General features: G+C 45.8%; 1 protein-coding gene across 3 annotated transcripts in view; it reads right to left on the bottom strand.

Moving 5' to 3' along the window:
* LOC142589013 (uncharacterized) overlaps positions 1–15,131 on the bottom strand; it is a 118,046-nt gene extending 102,915 nt beyond the window's left edge. For all 3 annotated transcript variants that reach the window (XR_012829775.1, XM_075700806.1, XM_075700805.1), the window contains exons 1-2: positions 15,020–15,131; positions 9,226–9,350 (exon numbers count right to left, since the gene is read on the bottom strand). Coding sequence is in view for 2 of the 3 variants with exons in the window: in XM_075700806.1 (XP_075556921.1) it covers positions 9,226–9,350; positions 15,020–15,119 (225 nt within the window). In the remaining variant the exon portion in view is untranslated. The remainder of the gene's footprint in view (positions 1–9,225; positions 9,351–15,019) is intronic.
* Between the last annotated feature and the right edge of the window lie 10,259 nt (positions 15,132–25,390).

Here is a 25,390-nt window from a genome sequence, read left to right as displayed (position 1 = left end):
ATTATGTTATGTCACCGTGAGAGCAAGTAGTGTTGTAGTTATATATAAAAGATGTCGATTTGGGTGTATTTCGACCATCCAGTACCCACCTATGGTTTATAATGCGCCGGCTGCCATGTGGACTGATTATCGCACTAAAATCACTGAATAATTTCCACTGCGCCGCAATACGTTGGAAAGGAGCGCACCTAACTCTACACTCACGTTTCCAGTTCAGCTATAAGAAAGTGGGCTGCGCGGCCTGTCGCTCCAAACCTGTTTTTGCCTTTGCTAATTTAGCAAACGTAATGAGACTTGAACCACGAGATCTAGTGCGCTGCGTCTATTGCAGATTGCTTGTTCAGGAATTATTTGTTCACTGGTTTTTAGTGGTAATGATCTAGCGAATGATCATCTCATTTTTGCCGCGATAATGGGCTGTTTCTTTTTCGCTCTTTTCCTTCGTTTTATCGTGAGTATTTCAATTTTTATCCTGTTCTGTATTGCCTTGTCGTTATTCTTCTTTAAGGATCATGTTGATCACATGTATCAATTTCTTCTATAACTGGCGGTAATTTTGTCATTGCTTGTTAGCAAGCTCTAACGTTCTTTCTTCTTTCTGCAGTAATTTTACGTTTTGGGGTATACGGAATAAGGAAAAACTAATTAGACAAAAAAATGTTCCTATGTATTTCATCAATGAATCAAGAAATTAATAAATCAATAAATGTACTGAATTTTCAAGATGAGCATAGCCGTTTTAGAAGTATGGTCTGTCAAACGTCAGGAAAAGTATGCCTAATTTGCTTCCTGCAGAAAACAAATTACCTGCGGACTTCTCCCACTTGAACGAAGCTGACGAATGACAAAAGAATGCTGACGGCTTGCGTGCGGCAGCTTCTTATCATAACCCAGTGCAACGAGGGTTTCGATTTTTTTGATGGTATTGTAGTAATTTTCCAACTTTTCTTTCTATAATGTTGTCGCGTATTTGGCCAGATTTTCAGTAATTCATGACATCATTCATCTAAGTGCTAAGAATTTAATATGCGTTTAGTCCATTTCTCAGACAATTTTGTTATAAATTATTGTGTAAAAGGTACCGAAACAGCTGCTTGTGCGGCAAGCTTAGTGGTAAACTGTTATTGGCAACTTAGCTAAACTTAGTGGCAAACTCAACAATAAATGGGCTCTGGTCAAATAAACAGAGGAGAATGAACATATCACGACGGTTACGAAAGTGTATTTTCATATTTAAATAGGTACCCATTATTAGGCGCCACTTCATAAGCTACATACCAACCAAAATTATGCAAACCACTGAGCGAATGTGTCCCCCTTTGTCTTTAAATATATATTTTTGAGTGTTTCGTGGGAGTTTTTTAACAGGCGAATAGCTGGAACGGTTCTGAAAAGCTAAACGAGCTATCTCTCGAAGAAATCAGGCGGGATCGAGACATGCATTGCCTATGGTGAACTTTAGGCGTCATTGTCGAAAAACCAAGATTTTTTTGTGGTGGTGTTCAACGAATTGTTTTTTAAAGACTGTTGTTAACACGACTGCGAAATATTTCACACTTGTATATTTTACTGACTCTAAGGTGGTGAGACAACCTCTTAACCTTCGGTAATTGAGGAATTTGAAACAACTGTGCTCGCGTGCTACGAAACTGAGGGTTTAAAGCCTGAGGTGTTCTCACTAAAGCGCACAAACCAGAGGCAGCGTTCCGTGTAAGATCAATTTATTTTGCACACGTAGTAGCAGGAAGATATCGAGTGCCTTAAGCACCGTCCCGTTTCTCTAATGCTGTTGATTCCATTGCAATTGCTGTTGGTAAACGCGTGGATAATTATTTCGTGCGTATTTATCCGCAAAATTGTGGCACTGTTATTTTTTATATAGTAGGTGAATTGTTTACAGTTTCACATGCTGAGGTAAAGCAAAGCTTTATGTTTTGTATCAATGAAGAAAATGATGAAAACACCAATCCTTCCGGATGAACTAGAGTTCTAGTACTTCTAGAGCTCTTTTCTTTAGTTGGAAGGTTGCATTTATTGCATGCAGCAGACATGAAATGCATGTTTACTTATTCTGCAACCTTGCAGGTATTCTCAGCTCTACATTTTTGTGAGCATGGAAATGTCGTCAGAATGGATCTGGTCATTCAATGTGTAATGAAGAAATTAAGGAAATGACATCCCGGGCTCAGTGATCATCATCAAGAGCGGAGGGCACGAGATCGTCGCTCGAACACCACCATCTTGTTCTCCCTGCGCAGTGTTCCGAGCTACCTGCTCGGTACGCACATCACCGGCAACATAGAACTCCGGTCCTCCACTTTGCACTCGACCATGCAAGCTGACACTGCCCCACCGCCGCCACCTCTCACGGCAGTTGTTTGTCCCGGCACGGTTAGGCAGCGACACCCCCTGGTATATTCGGATACGGAAGACCAGGACGTCGAGGACTGGCTGTCGTCCTAGGAAACATTTTGTGGACCCAACGAGTGGGATGACACACCTAAGTTGAGTAGCGCGAACTTTTACCTGGCAGGTGGGGCGAAGGTGTGGTATACGAACCACGAATCGGAATTTGAGAACTGGTCCGCCTTCAAGGAGGCAATATCTGCCGTTTTCGGTCGCCGTGCCGCGCGGAAGTTACGCGCAGAGCAACGACGGCGCACATGGGCAGAGCAATCAGATGAACCTTTTACCGCCTATATTGAGGACATAATCGATCTCTGCAAGCGCGCCGATGCCTCAATGAGCGAAAGTGCGAAACAACATATTATGAAGGGTGACGACGACGATGTCTTTCAAATGCTTCTTGCGGAGTCCCCTGGCACTGTGTCTGAAGTGGTGACTCTGTGCCACAGCTAGGATGAATTGAGAAGGCAGCGGGCTCTGACCTGACGTTCGTCTGAGATTGATACGTACAATCAACCACTCGCTGCATGCCTGACCAGTCATACTTTCTCGCACAAATGAAAGAATTTGTGCGTGAGCAGGTGGCCCGTCAGTTGTCTCTCCTGCCGTTGGCTCAGCATCAGGAGCTCCCACAGCAGCAGCAACTGCAGGGACTTGCTTCGACACGTCTTTCAAGAACTGATTTCCGAGGCCATGCCGGGGCCCATTCAGCACCAACCTGTCGCCCTGCCTCTTAGTTACGTTGAGGTAGTAAAGCAACAGCAGCTTAGCCCTCACCGTCCCATGCTGTGTTATGTGCTGCAGCGCCGATTCAGCCATCCGTGTCATGGGCTGCTCCCTTCGCTGCAAATCCCTGGCGAACGCGCGACAACCGGCCTGTCTGTTTTGCATGTGGTGGCCCTGGTCATATCGCCCGATTCTGCCACTGTCGCGCGTCAGGATACTCAGACGCCCTTTCGCCGAACTGCATGGATCGTCCCTGCTCTCGTTATGAAAGTCCAGGTCCCTAAACAACCACGTCTTCACGTGACTATCCGCCACCCACATCTCATCGCTCACCTTCACCCTGTTGCCAGTCCTTGTCGCCCATGCGTCAACGATCAGCCCCTGAAAATGAGGGAAACTATCCCCCCGCAGTTCGTGAGGCAAGAACTGCACTGTGGAAATTCTCAAGTCCACGAACTCTGCCGTTGAATATTGTCGAAGTTTCTCTAGAAGGCATCCGTGCATAGCTCTTGTCGATACCGGTGCTGCTGTTTCTGTTATAGACGCCACACTTTGCCGCAAGCTTCGGGAGGTGACCACCCCTCTTGAGATAATACCCTTACGTACACCGAATGGAGACCTTGTTCGTCCTATAGCTGCCTGCACTGCTCAATTTGTTATCGCTAAAAAGAACTAAATTGTTGAGTTTATCGTCCTTTCATCCTGCTCGCACGACATCATACTTCGCTGGGACTTTCTATCGTATAATAACACCAATATTGATTGTGCCGGATCTGAAATTGAGTTCTTCCCGTTGTGTGACCAGTCCAACAGCCCCGCTCAACAAGCCGCAAACAAACTAGAGGTAACAGAAGACACAGAAATTCCGACGACAGCAGCTGTTTTGCTCTCCCTATTCTGCAACAATAGATGTGATGAAGCTGCACTCTTTGCACCATCACGCCTCCTTCTAAGTCGGAAGCGTCTTCTTCTGCCTTATTTGACCCTCTCTATTGTACATGGAACAAGTGCTCTCTGCCTCACAAATCCTCTTTCGTATCCCATCAAACTGCTTAAAGGTGAATCCCTTGGATGCATGCAACCCATTCATATCGGCCAGATATTTTCCGTGAAGCAATAGTCACTCGACGCGACCTCGACGTCGTCAGTGCTCTTGATCGTTTTGATGTACCAGCTGCTGACCTATTCGATTCGTCGATCGCAGACGGACTGTCACCATTTGAATGCTCTGGTATTCTCCTGCTGCTCTACCAGTTCCGGGACTCTTTCGATGCTTCCAACGTGCCCTTGGCCGAACTTCTACCATTGTTTACTACATCGACACAGGCTCCAGCTCACGAGACCCTTACCGTGTCTCCAATGCGGAACGACACATTTTTACCGAACAGGTTGATGATACGCTTCAACGCGACCTTATTCGCCCTTCACAAAGTCCGTGGGCATGTCCTGTGGTTCTCGTTAAAAAAAGGATATATGGATTCGCTTCTGCGTGGATTACCGGCGCCTAAACAAGGTCACTCGAAAAGACGTGTACCCTTTACCAGAATTGACGATGCCCTTAATTGCCTAGAAGGTGCCGATTTTTTTTCCGTCTTTAGATTTGATTTCCGGGTATTGGCAGGCGCTTTAGGTCGAGGCCGACCGTTCAAAGACAGCCTTCGTCATGCCTGACGGTATATAGGAATTCAATGTCATGCCCTTCGGCCTCTGCAATGCACCTGCCACCTTCGAGTGCATGGTGGACTCGGTTCTGCAGGGTTTAAAGTGGGGCATGTGTCTCTGCTATATCGAGAACATTGTTGTCTTTGCGCCAGATTTCGCAACCCATCTCGAACGGTTCAACCATGTCCTGACGTGTCTGAAGACCGCTCAGCTCCAACTAAATCTCAAGTGCCGCTTTGCTACGCGAAAACTTACAATTCTTGGTCACGTCGTATGAAAGGACGGTGTCCTTCCGGACCCGGCTAAACTACGTGCAGTGACCGACTGCCCCAAACAGACGACTCTAAAGCAGTTACGAAGCTTCATAAGGTTATGCTCCTACTTTCGTCGGTTTGTGCGCAACTTCGCCTCTACAATTGCGCCTTTGACCCAACTTTTAGGCAACGCCTCCAATCTCTCGTCGCGGTCTTCTGAGTGTGACCAAGCCTTCTAAACCCTTCGCCGTCACCTGACGTCCCCACCTATACTGCGCCACTACGATCCTACGGCCGCAACTGAGGTGCACACTGAGGCCAGCCGTGTCGGCCTAGGTGCTGTTCTCGCACAACCAAAGCTTGGATTCGCAGTGTATGTCGTCGCATACGCCACCAGAACGGTCACTAATGCAGAGTCAAACTATAGCGTCACCGAGAAAGAATGCTTGGCAATAGCTTGGGCGCTTGCAAAGTTCAGGCCTTATATATATGGCCAGGCGTTTTATGTAGTTACGGACCATCATGCATTATGTAGGTTGTCTTCGTTAAAGGAGCCGTCAGGTCGCCTTGCCCGCTGGGCTCTTCGACTTCAAGAGTTTGACATCCGCGTTATACATCGTTCAGGATGCAAGCATGCCGATGGTGATGCACTGTCGCAGTCACCACTATCCACCGAAACTGCGCCCATATCCACTATAGACCACCCATTGCCAGCTCTTGATGTCGCCACCGTCTCCGCTGCACAGCACCATGATCCCTGGATCGCTTCGCTTTTTGACGTTTTAACTCGCACTCTGCGACGCCAAGGTTCGCTCTTCAGCATCCGTGATGGCCACTTCTACCGCCCCAACTACTCGTGAGATCGTAGGAAGTGGCTCCTAGTTATCCCCCGAACACTACGCTCTACTATCTGCCCGTCCTTTCACTCCGACCCGAAGTGTGCTCACGGCGGTGTCTTCAGGACCTACTAACGCTTACGGAAAAGGTACTATTGGCGCGGAATGTTTCGCTTTGTCCGCAAGTTCATTCGCGGCTGCCACGATTGTCAGTGGCGAAAAAAACCACCGCATCCTGCCGCAGGTTCATTACAGCCCCTTCCATGCACAGACCGCCCATTCGACCGCGTTGGAATTTACCTTTATGGACATTTACCTTTGACCACGGCGGGAAACCAATGGGCTATCATTGCTGTCGACCACCTTACACGATACACCAAAACCGCTGCGCTTTCCACGGCGACAGCACAAGACGTCGCCTCTTTCATCCTCGAGCGTTTTGTGCTTCGACACGGTCCTCCTCGCAAACTCCTCAGTGACCGTGACCGCGTATTTCTCTCCGATATAATTCAAGCACTTCTCCCCCAGTGCAACATTGCACAACAAACATGTACTGTCTACCAGCCTCAGACGAACCGTCTGACTGCGAAGTTTAATCGGACACTGAGCGACACGCTTGCGACACATGTTGCATCTGGTCAATCAAACTGGGACCTGGTTCTTCCATTTGTGACATACGCGTATAACACCGCTACGCAAGTCACAACCGGGCGTTCCCCCTTCTTCCTTCGGTGCGGTCGCCAGCCGACGCACACTATCGACACGTTGCTGTCATATGCACCAGATGCCTCAGAGTGTACACCGGGTCGGAAGCCGCCCGTTAAGCTGAAAATAGCTGACAACTAGCCAAGCGCTTTACTACCGCCCACCAACAACGCGAGAAAAACGCCCGCGATGATGGCCACTCTCCTGCCGCAACATTTGCTCCTGGAGCACTTGTGTGGCTGCTTGTACCAGCCTGCGCCCCTGGCTTGTAGTGCAAACTACTCCCAAATTGTCATGGTGCCTACTGCGTCGTCGAGCGTACTTCCCCCGTAAACTACGTCATTGAACCTCTTACGCTGCACGGTGACCGTTGTCGACGTGGACGTGATGTTCACGTAGACTGCCTCAAGCCGTACTTCGACATTTTTGTCCCCACCTGTTAGATCACCAGGCTGGCTCCACCTTTCTCGATGGGCGCAATTGTAATGCAGAAAGGAAGAGAATGAAATCTCGAGCTCAGCGATGATCGTCAAGAGCGGAGGGCACGAGATCAGCGCTCGAACACCGCCATCTTGTTCTCCCTGCGTACTGTTCTGAGCTACCACCAGTTTGTTGCACTCGTCCAATAAACCTTCTTTCAAATCTATTTGGTACAGGGCTGCCAATTTATTAACGCGATTGCGTTAAGGAGCCCGTGTCGCAGACAATGAGTTGTCGGCGTCGGACGTCGTTTCGGCGCAAAGCTTTTGGAACCACCCATACTTATACCTTACATGTGACGCAAGAAATTTACTGAACTAATTGAATTTCTCAAGCTAAATACATGAACAGATGGTAAACTATGATTTACATACAACGTGCAGAAATTATAGCTCTCGGATGGTAATTTGACTATACGAAAAAACGTATTTCGTTTACTCGAAAGCTCAAAGAAACCCCTTTCCCAAGGTTTCTACGGTTCACAAAGCAGCCGTGGCATGAGCCATTTGCGCGCGCCGGCGCGCTTGTGCCTCTGGGGCCACGGAGCGTCGCGTCCAGTTCCATGCAATACTTCCAGCTGGCGCTCACCTCCGACCCATCGCGGCCCACACAAGAGGCAACGTTTCTACCCCAAAGTCGGCCTTCACGAATAGCGTTCACGGCCAGCGTTTCTCGGTAATGATTACGGTTACATACGCACCAGCTGCCGGGAAGCATCAGGACAAGCCAGGGATATTTGAATGCTATCGCGTTACACTCTTAAAGCCTATATTTAGGCGTCCTACAAATTTTGGTTTCCAGTACAACTGAAAGTTGCCCTTTGAGTGGTTGCGTCTACAAAAAGAGCACTAGGCCAAATTTTCGTGCAGGAGATGCTAAGAAGCGAGGAGTTAAAATTTTATTACCATATTCTGTGGTTTTCTGACCATCGAGCGTTCCCGCAGTATTCACGCTGCCGGAATATATATACTCGTATTTTATAAATCAGTTCATGTAATTGATAAATTCATAAAAATGAGAACCGTCAATTTCGTCTAAGTACGAAGTTTATGGCAAGGCTTGTACATATATATCAAAATTTGGCAAGAAGTGCAACGGCTAGTAATTCCTCCACATTCGACTAATATATTATTACATACTCGCGAAGACGGAGTAAACTGAGTGATAACGAAGGAAACGCCAGCAGAGAAACGGAACGCAAACAAAGGCTTGGTTCTGTGAAACTTTGGGCGCAAGTGGCCGCACGGCAATAAAAAAATAGGTGGCGCAAGGAATGCGCCGGTGCACTATTTTTTTTCTGCATTAGGCTACGTCGCCATAATTTGTCTTAATGGTCACAGAAACCATTGCCATTTCTTTCTGTTTGCGGCTTCCAGTTGCAGCGTATTAATAATTCGTGATCGTTGCAGGGTGATTGAGCTGGAAAGACTTCCACTGTCAGGCAGCATACCAAATGGGCCGCCATCTTAACCTAAGGCAAGGAACACGAGCTATTTACAGCATATATCTTTTTACAGTTTCAAAGGAATGGTGTACAAAGTGGATGGCGATATTTTCTCATAAAATATCAATAATTCCCGCCCATCAAACTGACTAGATATGATCAGCAGTTGAAGCAATGTTTTTGTACACAGGGCGCCATCACAATAGCGCTGTTGTCGAACAAGTCACCCTGTACAACACGTTCTTGACCCGCCGTGGTTGCTCAGTGGCTATGGTGTTGGGCTGCTGAGCACGAGGTCGCGGGATCGAATCCCGGCCACGGCGGCCGCATTTCGATGGGGGCGAAATGCGAAAACACCCGTGTACTTAGATTTAGGTGCACGTTAAAGAACCCCAGGTGGTCAAAATTTCCGGAGTCCTCCACTACGGCGTGCCTCATAATCAGAAAGTGGTTTTGGCACGTAAAACCCCAAATATTATTATTATTAACACGTTCTTGGTATCTTTAGAATGGTCAAGCTTTGTAGAAAGCACAGATGTTTTGCGAATGCTTCTTTATGCGTGATTTCAAAGAAAATGATGAATAATTGCGATATGTCACTTTACTGATGGCTACAGTTACAAAATAGTATCGTAATATAGTCACCGCTAGACTAACTTTGTTTGCACATTTTTTTAAACCCTTCATTTTGCAGCACAAATCTGGATCTTACGGAATTGAACATCTCCTCGTAGTACGCTTCTTTTGCTTTCACGGTATTGTTGGGATGCTGCTGGGTCGAGTCCTCAAAAATAACTATGGAAATCTTCCATCCACTGTGTTCGCTTGAAGCCGCCCCTGGGGAGTGCAAAATAAAAGAGTTAGTGTTTCGCCAAAACAATCTTGTACATGTGACAAAATTTGATCTTCAGGCATTTGTGGTGAAAAGACAGTGCTTTATACGAAACCACTTTATGAAATTTCTAAAGTGTTAAATAATCTCAAGTTTCCTCCAATATTACATGTAGTGCCAATGTGTGAGAACGCATCACAAAAACAACGCGAAAGAATCAGAGTAAACTGAAACAGCACCGACATACACTTCCGTTCCATTGCGGCTAAACATGTTTGCATACGTGTTCACAGAGCCATTTCACATTTCCACATAAACACAGCGTCATTGTCCGCTAGGGTCACTGACGAGTCTCAGTGACAAATGTCCTAAGTGCCCAATTATTTCGTTCTTTTGATTTTCACGCGATTGTCCTAATGCAGACGTCTCCAGGGATGGATCCCACAACCTCATTTTTTTTTGTCACAGCACAAGCTCGTTGCCACTGAGACACTTTGTATCGTGAAATGGCCCTTTAACTTTTTTTATTATTATATTTTGGCAATTGACTCCTCTGACTGCCTTCTTCTTTTGAAAATCCCGTACACTTGTTTTATATTCATAGAAATTGAAGGGGCTTATACCCATAAAATCAGCGATGTGGGCAGTCGTAGTGAGGGGCAGTGGTTTGACTTGACATGGCAGAATTGCTTTTGTTTGCCCAGGGTCACTTTCAGGTGACCCTGGCTGGGTGCAGCGGTGGCGTAGAGGTGGAACACTCGCCTCGTGTGCAAGAGGTATGTGGTTCGGATCCAGGTGCCAGCAATTTTTCACCGGAATAAAAAAAATCCGCGTGTTGTTAAAATTGCCAAAACAGGCCTGGAGGGTGGCCTGATCCCGGTGACCAGAACCGGTAACGCACTCCCTCGCCAGAGCAGGATTGGCAACTCTGGTGCAGTACTTGGCCACAACCTCCTATATGAACACAACAATCAAACCCCGGCCCTCAGTCTCCAGCAGCTGCGAAGCAACTGACCACGGCGGCGGTCAAACCTGCGACGCAGCAGAGGGTGCTAAGAATCCCTGGCTCCGAACAGGCCGCCATTGGAATATGAACCTGGCAACGTTTAACGCTGGAACGTTATCTAGTGAGGCGAGTCTAGCAGTCCTATTGAAGGAATTAGAGGGCAGTAAATGGGATATAATAGGGCTCAGTGAAGTTAGAAGCCCAAAGGAAGCATATGCAGTGCTAAAAAGCGGGCACGTCCTATGCTACCGGGGATTAGCGGAGAGACGAGAACTAGGGGGCGGATTCCCGATTAATAAGAATATAGCTGGTGACATGCAGGCATTCTATAGCATTACCGAGACGGTGGCAGGTCTTGTTGTGAAACTTAATAAGAGGTACAAAATGAAGGTTGTACAGCTCTACGCCCCTGCATCCGGTCATGATGACCAGGAACTCAAAAGCTTCTACGAAGACGTAGAATCGGCGATGGGTAGAGTGTAAACAAAATACACTATACTAATGGGCGATTTTAATGCCAAGGTAAGCAAGAAGCAGGCTGGAGACAAGGCAGTGGGGGAATATGGCATAGGCACTAGGAGTAGCAGGGGAGAGTTTTTAGTAGAGTTTGCGGAATGGAATAATATGCGGATAGTCAATACTTTCTTCCGCAAGCGGGATAGCCGAAAGTGGGCGTGGAGGAGCCCGAACGACGAGACTAGAAATGAAATAGACCTCATATTCTGCGCTAACCCTGGCATCATACAAGATGTGGACGTGCTCGGCAAGGTGCGCTGCAGTGACCACAGGATGGTAAGAACTCGAATTAGCCTAGACCTGAGGAGGGAACGGAAGAAACTGGTACATAAGAAGCCGATCAATGAGTTAGCGGTAAGAGGGAAAATAGAGGAATTCCAGATCAAGCTACAGAACAGATATTCAGCTTTAACTCAGGAAGAGGACCTTAGTGTTGAAGCGATGAACGACAATCTTGTGGGCATCATAAAGGTATGTGCAATAGAAGTCGGTCGTCACTCCGTTAGGCAGGATACCAGTAAACAATCGCAGGAGACGAAAGATTTGATCAAAAAACGCCAATGTATGAAAGCCTCTAACCCTAAAGCTAGAATAGAACTGGCAGAACTTTCGAAGTTAATCAACAAGCGTAAGACAGCTGACATAAGGAAGTATAGTATGGATAGAATTGAACATCCTCTCAGGAATGGAGGAAGCCTAAAAGAAGAAGAAACTAGGAATTGGCAAGAATCAGATGTATGCATTAAGAGACAAAGCCGGCAATATCATTAGTAATATGGATGAGATAGCTCAAGTGCCTGAGGAGTTTTATAGAGATTTATACAGTACCAGTGGTACCCACGCCAATAATGGAGGAGAAAATAGTCTACAGAAATTCGAAACCCCATGGGTAACGCCAGAAGAAGTAAACAAACCCTTGGGAGATATGCAAAAGGCGAAGGCAGCTGGGAAGGATCAGGTAACAGCAGATTTTTTGAAGGATGGTGGGCAGACTGTTCTAGAGAAACTGACCACACTGTATACGCAATGCCTCATGACCTGGAGTGTACCGGAATCTTGGAAAAACGCTAACATAATCCTAATCCATAAGAAAGGGGACGCCAAAGATTTGAAAAATATAGACCGATCAGCTTACTGTCAGTTGCCTAGAAACTCTTTACTAAGGTAATCGCAAATAGAATCAGGAACACCTTAGACTTCCGTCAACCAAAGGACCAGGCAGGATTCCGTAAAGGCTACTCTACAATACACCATATTCACACTATCAATCAGGTGATACAGAAATGTGCGGAATATAACCAACCCTTATATATAGCTTTCATTGATTACGAGAAAGCGTTTGATTCTGTCGAAACCTCAGCAGTCATGGAGGCATTGCGGAATCAGGGTGTAGACGAGCCGTATGTAAAAATACTGAAAGATATCTATAGCGGCTCCACAGCCACCATAGTCCTCCATAAGCAAAGCAGCAAAATCCCTATAAAGAAAGGCGTTCGGCAGGGAGATACGATCTCTCCAATGCTGTTCACAGCGTGTTTACAGAAGGTATTCAGAGACCTGGATTGGGAAGAATTGGGGATAAAAGTTAACAGGAAATATCTTAGTAACTTGCGGTTCGCTGAAGATATTGCCTTTTTTAGTAACTCAGGGGACCATTTGCAATGCGTGCTCACTGACCTGGAGAGGCAAAGCAGAAAGTGGGTCTAAAAATTAATCTGCAGAAAATAAAAGTTTAAAAGTCTCGGAAAAGAACAGCAATTTACAATAGGTAGCGAGGAACTGGAAGTGGTAAGGGAATGCATATACTTAGGGCAGGTATTGACAGCGGATCCGGATCATGAAACGGAAATAATCAGAAGAATAAGAATGGGCTGGGGTGTGTTTGGCAGGCATTTTCAGATCATGAGCAGCAGGTTGCCATTATCCCTCAAGAGAAAAGTGTATAATAGCTGTGCCTTACCAGTACTCACCTACGGGGCAGAAACCTGGAGGCTTACGAAAAGGGTTCTGCTCAAATTGAGGACGACGCAACGAGCTATGGAAAGAAGAATGATGTGTGTAACGTTAATGGATAAGGAAAGAGCAGATTGGTTGAGGGAACAAACCCGAGTTAATGACATCTTAGTTGAAATCAAGAAAAAGAAATGGGGGCATTTGCAGGACATGTAATGAGGAGGGAAGATAACCGATGGTCATTAAGAGTTACGGACTGGATTCCAAGGGAAGGGAAGCGTAGCAGGGGGCGGCAGAAAGTTAGGTGGGCGGATGAGATTAAGAAGTTTGCAGGGCTGACATGACCACAATTAGTACATGACCAGATTTGTTGGAGAAGTGTGGGAGAGGCCTTTGCTCTGCAGTGGGCGTTATCAGGCTGATGATGACGTTCAAGCATTCTGACCCAAAAGAAAACCCTCTCCAGACACTTCGCTCAGAACAGGGCAACTCCCCTTACAGAAAAACCCGTTTTTTTTCTGTTTGCTCTCACTGGAAATATGACACGCAGTGTCATACTTCCAATGTTTGCGGCGCATGTATGTGGCGCAAGCCAATGTCTGCGGCGATTGTGCCTGTAACAAGGTAACTATACGGGAAGCATACTAATTGATAAAATGTGGTTCCGTTGGTTCACAATTGACAATCTTCCACGTACGATCCCAACCACCCAGTAGTATTCCCATATGCAAACGCAAAGTTATTCGCTTTCACACGATCAATGTTTACCTTACACTGCATTGGGTTATATTTGTATTTAAAATTTATCTAAATAAATTTCGCACCGACGGTGATGACACATCACACAAGCACCAAGTAATAGAGGTTTTATTGCCACAGGGAAGCGATAACATAGGTGCTTGTGACATGTGCACCTGCGGATGCACCCCACGTCACATGCGAACAATATCGCCTTTGGGCTTGCCTCAATCTTAAGCCAAGTGACGACGACGCACTGTTTACAATGATCACAACTTCACGGTAGAGAACGACACTGACAGTTGAGAAGCATCCTTGGTACTGGCCCATTTTTCCTCGGTGACTGACAGTGTACACAATTCCCGCTTATGTATCATAACGCGATAGTGTTTTGTCCGATATCTCAAATAAAAAATCCATGAGACCCATAACATCCACATCGAATACTGCCCTGGGAAACATTATGGCGATATAATAGTTATCTAAAGAAAGTGTTTCCTTTATCGACATCGCGGTGTAGGATATATTACATCTTTGAAAGAGATGAGTCAGCGTAGCCAGCTTCTAACATGTTCTGGGACATGAACACCAAGAAATATTTGTTCAATTCGGAGTTCATACGCATTATGACTCTGGCATTAGCGATTACATTGTTTCTCATGTTCATCCTTGCATCACCAGCTCATACAATTTGCAGAGTTAACAATTTCCAGTCCTATGATAGAAAAAGCGTGTGATGTTTTGGTTTTCTTTTTTTTTCAATCGTAGCGTATGCCTTTTCTCTCATCGCACTCGTAGCTTTGCACAAAGTAATGTCATGCTGTTGTGTGATAGAGAAGCCTTTAATGAATATTAGCTACACATCTAGTTATTGGTTGCCACGAACCTTTGGAATACACCATATTAGAAATGCAGAAAATTATAAAAATTGTATTTTGACGAATATTAACATATACAACACGAATTTCCAGTAAGAGAGCGAAGAAGAATTTTAATGCTCCGAAGTGGTAGTGTCCAGCCTGTATGGTTTCAGATAATTGCATAGCAATTTCTCCCGCACCTGCTTCTCTAACGAAATGCGACCGATGCTGCAGACTTTCGCTTGGTGCAGTGATGTTTATGAATGTCTTTTGATATCGAGAGATGAAAACTTAGCCGCTGATGTACCTTTGATTTCGTAACGCACATGCATTTCGCCTTTTCAGCGAGATGGATTGGCGCTACTCAGTGAAGCATACCCTAGCATAAGCTGCTTTGCGGATTACACTAGTGAAAGAGAACGCTATATCTGACACAAATACACTGCGCCTTAAATGCGCCTTAAATAAGGTAGTATGATTACTTATGCACAGCATACCGCAGTTGTCATAAGATAGGTTGCTTTCCAATGATCGAGCGAATAAACAGCTGCTTGGCTACTACGTTTTGAACGCTTAACTTAAATGTCTATATTCTACTTACGTGTCGTCGATGCGGTAATATAAAACGCCAGGAAAAGATGCAACACGAGCGAAGAACGCTGAATTGAAGCCATATAGGTCATAAAGCTAGCGCCTAACATGCCTACGTTTGGTATGTTTTGAGTCTTTGTGCTAAAAGTGCGTGTCAAATTTCAAGTGAAAACAAAAATAAAATCGTGTTGCCACAATCGCATTGTGTTTTATGAAACTGATGCTTCCAGACATCGTAATGCTTCCTCCTCAGACTTTGAACTTGTTATGCTAAACACAATACCCCGTTTCCTACAACAACATGAACAGCTGAAGCGATGGTTGAAAATGGAGTATGTGCGAAATATGGGTCCACAAGAAAGTTTCAGATAATTTATTCTGCTTTGCGTTCAGCTTTGCTAACACCAACGTAGTTAGGAATGTGTAAATCTTTTCTCAGCACGTTGCTTGCGGAAATTTCTTACAGTCTGAGAACATATGTAATTTCGAAACAAATGTAATAATACTAACAATAATTTAACTCGGTACATGCCATCTCACGATGAATGACAATGATAATGTATTTAACATTGAATCGCTATAGCGACGAAGCGTATTGTCACAGTTGAAAAAAAGAGTTTTGTCTGATGCGTGTACTGCGGTGGGACTCCTTTTTCTCGCGTTCCTTACAACGTTCAGTTACAGTTACAACAATAAGAATTGTTGGCTCATTTCCCACGCACCCTACGGCGCATACTCAGTCACCAAGCTGTGTTCAGGGCACAGATAGCTAAAGTGTTGGCTTGAAAGGCGTTCACTGAAATGAGGCCCATACCCAGTACATTTGTGGCGCAACTTACTGATGTCATTATCTCAGTGGTTAGTCCCACGGATAATATCGTAAGTGGCTGATATCAAATGAGGGACCTGTGGCTGTATATATCGTGAAAATAGTAATATTGTGATGACAGTTACCTGGTTGCCCCCTCACCTTTAGCAAATGGACATGGTGTAAGCGTTGGAACTTTGTCGTAAAGTTCAGTCTGTTATACGACACATGCGGGCCTTTGAATCCATGGAGCGCTGGCAGATGCCAAAATGTGACGTTACGTTTGCACTAAAGGATGGTCGATCGACTAGCTTTGTGCCACTCCCGGTCACCGTTTATGAGTAAAACTGACATTTGCTTTTTTCCCGTATGTGCTGTGCTATGCTTAAGGAGAAACATAGAAGGAAAGCTACAAAGGCAGCGCAGGGCGCCACGCTGCAGTAAATTTCGTCGCTTCGGACATCTTCCGGAAGGACGTGTCAGTATAATACAGACAAGTTACGAGGCAGTTGTTGAGGGAATTGCTCGAGGCGCTGCTAACGTCTGTATTTTCAAGCGGTCCTCGACTGCAAGTTCTTCCTCCATTTCATGATGATTCGTTTGCTGATAATTTGTTGGCATGCCCATCGAAGCGGGGTGGGGCCAACAGTGACTTAACGTGCTTGAGTTCATCAGGTATGCTATACATGCTTTTCAAGCTTTTTGTTTAAATCGTTGTTACAATTTTCCTTTATTTTACTCAAAGCATCTTTATATACTTATTGCCTCTACCTATGTCTGTATGAGATCTTTTTCGTGTAAAGCTCTTCCTTGCTTTTGTTCCAGCGCTACAGTAAACGACTCTTGCTTATATTGATTTATGTCGCGGTAATGCTTTCATTTTGCATTAAATACGAGCGCTTTTGAAAGATGTACGTTACGAAGGGGTCTACCTGGATAAATTCCTTCGCTTTGCTTTAGGATGTGCAAAGTGGTCTCCGGAAAAGTGTTGTGGCAGATGCGTGCCTCATCCTGTTGCAGATATTTGCTCCGCTAAGCTCTCGTCCTTCTGCAAGCAACTCGAGAATCAGATAGCAAGGTAATGCCCTTTGTCGTACTGTGAAAATGTCCCCTACTAATTCCTTTTACAGCCAAGCTGTATGTGGCAAGGCGATTCGTCTGTCTGTGCGTCTGTCTCTCGCCTGCACGCCCAAACATCCTCCGGTGCAACCCCATGCCCATGCGCGATAAAAAGAGAAAGAGAGACATACGATCGGGACTGTCCCAGTAGTGACGTCGTTGCTCTCTGTCGCATCCGAGCGCACGCAGAGTAGTTTCTATCCAGCTCCAAAATGGGTAGGCCACGCGTCATACGTACTGCTAAGGTGCATAAAGCTTTCGATCAGCAACACCAGGGGCAGAACCGGGAACGAGCTCTTCTGCGCCGTCCCGGTGCTCCAGCCGGGGCACAAGAACAGGCTCGCGCAACCGAGCGCAAGCAGGAACTGCATATCAAAGATTCAGCAGCCTACCACCCCCGTCATTTAATGAAACGTCGGTATTAACCGAGTGATAAACACTGGGGCAGCACGTTTAATCTTTGCGGATTAGCCATCTGTACGGAGTGCTTGGCTGGTGATTGTCTTATACGAGATCTACCGCTAGTTCATTCCTTCCAGTACGCTACGAGTAGGAACGGCTGGGCAGCGTGAGGCACCGTCTTAAATATACAGTAGTTCTTTAATTGTATCCCACAGTCGTTATCAGATAAGCTACATGTCCTGCGCTATCATATCGCACGTGAAAGGGAGACATTATTAAACTGATAGTATTTTTGTTTATTTTCTCACTGAAACCTCACTTTTTGAACAGTGACTAGAGAACCTCCTAATGTTATTTATTGGACGCGTTACTGTGGTCATTACCAGTATTTTCGTCGTAGTAATACTACAAGTTTGTTAACATGACGTTGATAACAATTTAGAACTAGATGGGTTGTAAAACCAATTTACGTTTTTTATTTACATCTTGCTCCCGGTGTTTCAGATGTGGAAATATTCTCGCAGTAAGACTGACGTTAGGCTTACTTAAATGTTCCTGACACCTGCATTACGACTGTAAACAGCCCATGAAGGTGAAATACACAACTTTTCGATGATACCTTTCAGTTAAAAAGAAAACGTAAGTACCAATGAGCTGTGTTACTACAGCTGCGTCAACTACATTTAGCTGCGCTCGCAGTACTTTTCGTATGGAGTATGCAGACTGCAGGATGACGTAATTTGTTTGAGCGAGAATGGTAGCTGTGTGGTCAACAAGGTGTCGATTTGATTTCGTGGTGGGTGTTACTATTTACAATACCATAGTAATTCACAAGTTACCATGAAGGATCGTAGTACCAGTGTCATGACATAAGCAGAGCACGCATCTTTTTTTAAGGGATTCCAGAAACATATGACCTCCGTCTCACAAATTCTTCCCTTTCATCGGGGCTCGCAGAGAAATGCACATCAAAATTCAGTAAGCACGAAGGCCAAGGAGTAGTTATTTACGACAAGCAGTGCCAAGGTAACCTTGCTGACAGCCAGTAAGCCGTCAGTAACGAATTGTGACCAGATTGCGAACCCTGAAGTTCAAAAGTGTTCTCCCTTTACTTCGTGCGACCAAGTTGCACATGGTAAACTGGATTCTTGCGAAGAACTGACACACCAGATTACATAGAGTGCTTGAAGGCAGCAACTACACGAACAGTAACATTGGTAACTTTGTATGTGGCATCCAGAACATTGATTCCAAGTTTATGGCAGCTAGCTTTAGGAGTGCAGGAACCAAAAGTCCATGCAGACGTCAGCTATGGTATGAAAAATGACACTATGGTGCAAAAAGGAACAAGAAGAACTGAGTGCAGTTCCAAGAAAACAGCTCCAAACCTCCAATCTCTCCAAACATACATCCACTGTGGAATCTCAGTTCTGCTCCATGAGGAAAATTCGAAGGACAGCTTATGCACATGCTAATGCTATTACAAAATTAATTATTGGTATAGTACACCGCGAGCATTGGTCGCATTTGAAGGCTTTTTTTAACAGGGTCTTCCTGTACCTAAATTGGGGAGTTTATTTATTCTACGTCATGAATCACTTTATAATTATATATGTACCGGTAAATTGAAAAGCTAGACTGAAGTACATCGGTCAACGCCCATCAGTCCTGGCTTAGCTTAGGAGGGAGGATCATGTCGATGATGATGAACACATTTTATTGAGAGGAAGAAGGGGGCATTGAGGAGAAGGGCGATGGGATCCTTAAGCCGAGGTTTCGCAGGCTAAGGCCGCCGCCTTGGCTCTTTCCACGATGGTTTGCTGGTCCTCGAGGGTTGAGCTGGGCAGAGCTGCTTCCCATCCTTCCTATGTTGGCTGTTGTGTAGTGTCTAGAGCACTATTAGCCTGAATCAAGAACAAAATTGGTGCGTCCTACGCCACCGGCTCTACCTAAAACAAATTAAACAAAACACATTCCGTATGACACTGGATAACTGCTAGAACGTGTTTCGGTGTGCGCTTCTCTCCCTTTCAACAGCTGTTTTCTTCCCCGCAACGCTGCACATGATACGGACGTTGTTGCCAGCACTAAACGCAAAATCGCATGTATACATTACCTACGTGTTTAAGTCGCTGTGACACAAACGGTAATACAGTCTACTCATGGCTTTATTATTCCCATATCTCTTCCATGTGCTATTTTGTGTGAACTGAAACTGATAGACTGTTTATAGATACTGACTTTGGCAAGAAGAGGGATAAACGCTTCTAATAAACGGTTATTCTGGCTATTGGTGCTGATTACGGCTTGCCATCGGAAGGCTTTCATTGAATAATCAAAACTATGAGCGGAGCGATTACCAAATGTGGATGAAAGTGCGTGGGAAAACGGTGGCGCGGTAGCTCACTTGGTAGAGCATCGCACGTGTAATGCGAAGAATTCGGTTGGTATCCCACGTGGCGCCATTTTTTTCATCCACTTTCAGTTCCTTTATTTCTGATTTATTTCGTTCAATTAGTAAGTCCAAGTGATTTCCCCTATGTTGTACTTGGTGTATTTGTTGCTTCTTACGATTTGATTACTAAAAATTGGATATCTCAGTTCCCTTTCTTCTCGCGAATTATAGTGTTAAGAGCCGTTTCGTTGAAGCACTGAAGAAAACGACTATAGCGAGCACGTTCGGCGTGAATCTTCTGTTGGCTATTTATATCTCTCAATACTGTATAGATAAAGCATGGAATAGTTTTGGGGCGCTCCATCATAGCATGGTGGAGTTGCTGTGTGCTATTACCAGATAAGAGAACTTTCCATGCGGTTCTCGCTGCGGTACGACCACTAGGGTACAGCTGTCGGCATTAGCTTCCGTGCCAGGAAGCTGCATTGTTTTATCACACGCCCGAGACCTTCGCACGTTAAACGGGACCCTCGGCGACATAGTTTGAACCCGGTTTCCTATGCGGAGCAGCCAGATAATCTATTCATGTGTGCAGGGACTACCCCGTGAGACAAGTTGCAGTGGAGGAGGTTAGATACAGAGGCACCACACATACAGCAAAATCGCGAAGTTCTTAAAGGATACTGATCTACCGAAAATTTTGCAAGCTACAACTACCACTGCATGCTACATAATGATAATCATTGGTGTTTGGAAGAAGTAGGAGACTTACAAACTTTCGTAAATAACTGAAATGTGCGTCGAAATTCGCGAAGCGCAAAGATAAAAAATGTTTAGTTAACATCACTTTGTGAGATATGAGGATTATGTGCAAAGTAGTACGCGGGCACGTAGATAAGTTGATCAGTTGAAATATTTACTCAGCATTGATCGCTTCACTGATTATCGTTTTGTCAGTGTTTTCATCGGTAGCATCACCGGTGCTTTCACTAGAGGATTCACCGTGTAGGGTGCAGCAACAGCAATGTGCGTCATTGCTGCTGTCAGTGCCCACCTGTGGAAGAACGCAGATGCCCCGTGCATAGAATGTCAGCACGGATGTATCGTACAATAAGTGATTGCGCATTCTTTTATCAGTGCTCTAGTAGATCGCAAGCTCAGACTGTATTCCGCAATAACTTCTTGTGCGCAGTATTGTCGGCCTTCTTCATCGTCATAACAAGGAAGAAAGCAGATGATATTACCGTTTCGCTCACAATCACATACGACCATTCCCTTGTATAACTAACAGCCAACACCGACGCAAGCTACTTGCGGTGACTTTTCAAGAGGGCGCATTCACTCCACCGCGTGCCGCGCCCATTACGATGGCCTATCAATCATCTCCGATTTTCAAATCGTGTGCACGAGGCCCACAAAAATATTCATCGATACGAGCAACCTAGCGTTTTCGCCCGAGCACGCACCACTCAAGCGAAAACGGCTTATAGAGTTTGACTACATACCCCCTCCCCCCGTACTATGCCGGCACCTCCTCCGCCTCTCTGTTCCAATAGAAATATTTGCCTCGCGAAGACACCATTGCCGGACATCAACTTCAGGGAACCAATTATCAGCGCCTGAGCTGAAGCACGCTCTACGTATAAGCATAGCCTTTAAGAACAGAAAACTGGGTGAGTTGGAAGACACTTGTGATTTACAGTGCGAAAATACGGAAACAAACAGAAGGAACCAAACGAACGCTGTCTTGCAATGGAAATATTATTGAAAATTGGAGACAAGCAAAATGCCAATCAAGTTTTTGTTCTGTTTTCTCGGATATTTATTCGTCTACAGTTTCCAATATACTTTCAGTTCCGAGACAGCGCTCGGGTCGTCCATTATTATGATTGTCCCCTTCGCGCCACTGCGAGCCGTACGCATGACTGAATCACTTCGTGGGGCTGTCTCTAGAAACTGGCACTCCCGCCTTGCATCCGAACAATGAGAGATCGCAGTCTCCAGCTGAAACGCACGCGAATAGAAACAGGTTGGGGAGACATACTCTGTGGAAAGGCGATACCGCGGTACTCCTGGATTGAATACCCCACCACCTCGCCCTGAGCGAAATGCAGGCTGCAAGGCCGGAGAAAGTAGCAAGCCTGCATTATTTCTTTTTCATTTTAAAGCGCAGCTTTCGACTTCTGCTGGTGCTGATGTGCAGGCTGCGTACAGATGAGGTTCAGAGCCCGCGTATACAAAACAAGAGCATCGCAGAGAGGAAAGGTGCCGCGAGAATATCGTTTCCTTTGGAACAGGCAGTGGGTAGCTCCGCCTAGCTCTTATTTTATTTGCTGATGACCTACCTAAGTTAAAAAGAAAACGAATAATTCCCATAACCAAAGTTTCTGAACCCACATTGGGAACTGTTCTTCTCTTTTGTATTTTTCTTCTACAACCCTTCCAATCACTTCTTATGGATCTCTATGGCAGACATGTTTACTTTCCTTTTGCTTTCACTGAACCAAAAGGCTTCAAGGGGGCCATTGGTTCCTGAGTGAACCGCTAGCCTCCTTGACAACCGCTGGCCATCTCTACAAGTTAATATAACATGCTCCATCGTTTGTCTAGCTCTACTACAGCGCGTACATGCTTCTTATTCTTTCTTACATCTCTCTTAATAAGTGCGTGCTCTAAGGCATCCTTATCTCGCTTCGAACAATAATGAGATTCGGATAGAGTTCCTTCTTTTCCTTCCCTTTGATTTCCTTTTTTCCTCTCAAGTCGCACTCTCCTCGGAGCACCTCGTATGTATTGTATCCCCATAACGCTCTGTGTTTCATTATGGCCGCATTTCTCTTCTCCTTTACTGTTATTATTTTTTCGTGTATTTCCATATATCTATGGTCTTTGTTTATCCATATACAAAGGAATTTATATTCTTTACGCGAGGTATTTCCTGGCCCTTTATTGTTACTGTCCGTTCGTTGTTTTCACTGAATACCATAACACCAGATGTTTAACCCTAAATTTCAGAGCTAACTCATAGCCTTAGTGCGCACAGATATTAGCCATGTGTTGCATATAATTTTGCTTAGTAGCTAGCAACCCAATGTCGTCCGTATAAAAGAAACCTGGAAGCTGCTGCTCTACTACCGCACCCTGAGGCGTCGCATGTGTACAGCGTCCTCTGGAGGTTCTTGGGACGTACGTTCTTGATGGCTGTAATTATCCATGTGCCCCAGCAATAGCACCGCAGAAACTTCAGCGCTTACCTTAGCTGGATAACCTGGCCCGCAGGTATCTCCCGCTGAGCACGGCCAGGCTGAACGACTACCTAAGGTACAGGGGTAGATCGTGCTCCGAGCTGGACGCTCCTTTAAAAACTTACAGGGTTAGGGAGGCCTTACAATGCCTCAATGCCAGGTCTGCGCCGGGGTCAGACCATGTCACAATTAAGGCCCTCAGGAACTTGGAAGACGACTCCATAGAATGATTCACAGAAGAAATCAACAAGGCCTGACATACGGGTGATGTTCCCCAGCGCTGGAAAGAAGCACTGATATTACTAATCCCCAAACCAGGCAAACCTCCAAACTTGTCCAATGACAGACCTATTTTCCTCCCGTCTTGTGTCGGAAAGGTAGCGGCCCACCTAATTCACATTCTCATAGCCAAGCATGTCAACCGGAACCGGCTATTTCCCTATAACATGGTGGGCTTCAGACCAGGTCTTTCGACACAAGACGCAATGAATCTCGCGACGGTTTAGCTCATAGACATCGACACGAGCGACGTGCGGGGCATTCTCGGACTCGACGTGGAGAAGGCCTTTGTTAACAAATCTGTCAGACACATTCTAGAATCAACCTTGGATATCAACCTCGGCCATGCCTTTCACGGATACGTCAGATCGTTCCTGGAGGCTCGCAAAGCTACGTTAAATGTCGGAGACCGCAAATGGGAAGGGTACTCGCTGGGGCCCAGAGCAACGCCTCAGGAGGCCGTGATGTAACCCTTGTTCAATCTGGTTATCAGGCAACTGTCGGTATCCCTTTCGAAGATCGAGAGAGTTCACAACACAATATATGCTGACAACATCACCATCTGTTTTACCGGAGGCATTGAAGGGGAGGTGATATCGAGTCTACAGGACGTGATTGACCGAACCAAAACATTGCTTTAGGACACGGGGCTAACGTCCTCGACGAAAAAGTCGGAGCTAATTCTCTAGAGACCGGTCCGATGAGGTCCCAGACCAATGGGGTGGAAGCCCCAGGACGAGGATAACATAAACCTTCACACTAAGGTCGGCACCAACATCCCTAGGGTTGACACTCTTCGGGTACTCGGAATGTTCATTGAGTCAAGCGGAGGCGAAATTATTAAGCTCAGGAAAACCACGACAAACACGGAGTGCATGATAAACTTGATCAATAGAATCTCCAACAAGAGAGGTGGTCCAAAGGAGATTAATCTTCTCAGATTCTTCCACGCATTCCTCATAAGCCACATCGTCTACGTGGCTGCAATGCACAAGTGATACGCGTCTGAAAAAACTAGTCTGATATGCTAATCCATAGAGAGAGAGAGACAATTTAATTGAAAGAAGGCAGAGAGGTCCGCCTGAGCTAAGGTGCTCTAGCCTGCTACTCTGCACAGGGGGAGGAGAACGAGGAAATAAAAATGTGATGAGGGATGATGATGACATAGCAAGAGGGATGCGCAAAGGTGAAAGCAAGTTCAACACTCTGATGATAAACATTCACAAATGTAATCCATGAAGCCACACTCAAATTTCGCCTCAAATCTGTAGTCACCAATTTGAGTGAACTAAAAAATAGAGGCGTTAGGACGAAGCTGGTCTGGGCCTCCCCTGCGTGAACAGCACAAGCGCCAAACAAAATCTTTATAGCATATAAAGAGCTGCGATAAGCGGCTCTAGCACGGCAAGCCCTTGTAGGGCACATTGAGCGGCCGGAGTCTCGAGACCACCGAGAATCACGGGCATTGATTCTACTAGGTGCTTCAGCATTTTTTGTACACTGTCCTTCTCATTGTGTTCATCTCCTTGCTTGCCCGTAGTGTCACCGGTTTCATTGGCTTTATAATTCTTGGCTTCATGGCGCAGAGGACCGCTAGTGCTCGCTGGCATGGCCGTGGGCCTAAAGGGCAGCAAAGGTCATGCCGTGTCTGTATCAGCCGGTGGAGTTGAATGTTTGCCGCGTGCTCTCATCGACCTTGAATTATCAGTAGACGCCGTTACCGTCCTCGATGCACGCACAGGCAGAGGTGGTCGTGGTACCTGTGCCACACTAGGTAGTTGTTCTGAAATGGTTTTCTGATGCTTCTGTCGCGAGCGTTGGTCAGTTTGGCGAACAGGTTGAGCAGCCTCTTTACGTGAAGATTGGTCTCTTGCCATTTTTCGAAGAATAGGAAGCTCCTGTTTCATCTTCGGGCATTCCTTCGAAGTCACTTTGTGAGAGCCAGTACAGTTGGGACATTTAAATGAGGACGCCTCACAGTCGGTGGTATGATGCTCTCCGCCGCAACGCGAGCAGGTGGCTTTGCTTCTACAAACAGCGCTCACGTGTCCTATCTTGTGACATTTCCGGCACTGAATAGGCTCGGAACTAATGGTCGTACGCGGTGTATAACGTAGCCCACTTTGACAGACG

Source organism: Dermacentor variabilis, chromosome 7, assembly GCF_050947875.1.
Source record: "Dermacentor variabilis isolate Ectoservices chromosome 7, ASM5094787v1, whole genome shotgun sequence".
Taxonomy (NCBI): Eukaryota; Metazoa; Arthropoda; class Arachnida; order Ixodida; family Ixodidae; genus Dermacentor; species Dermacentor variabilis.
This window is presented reverse-complemented; position numbering and strand designations above follow the sequence as displayed.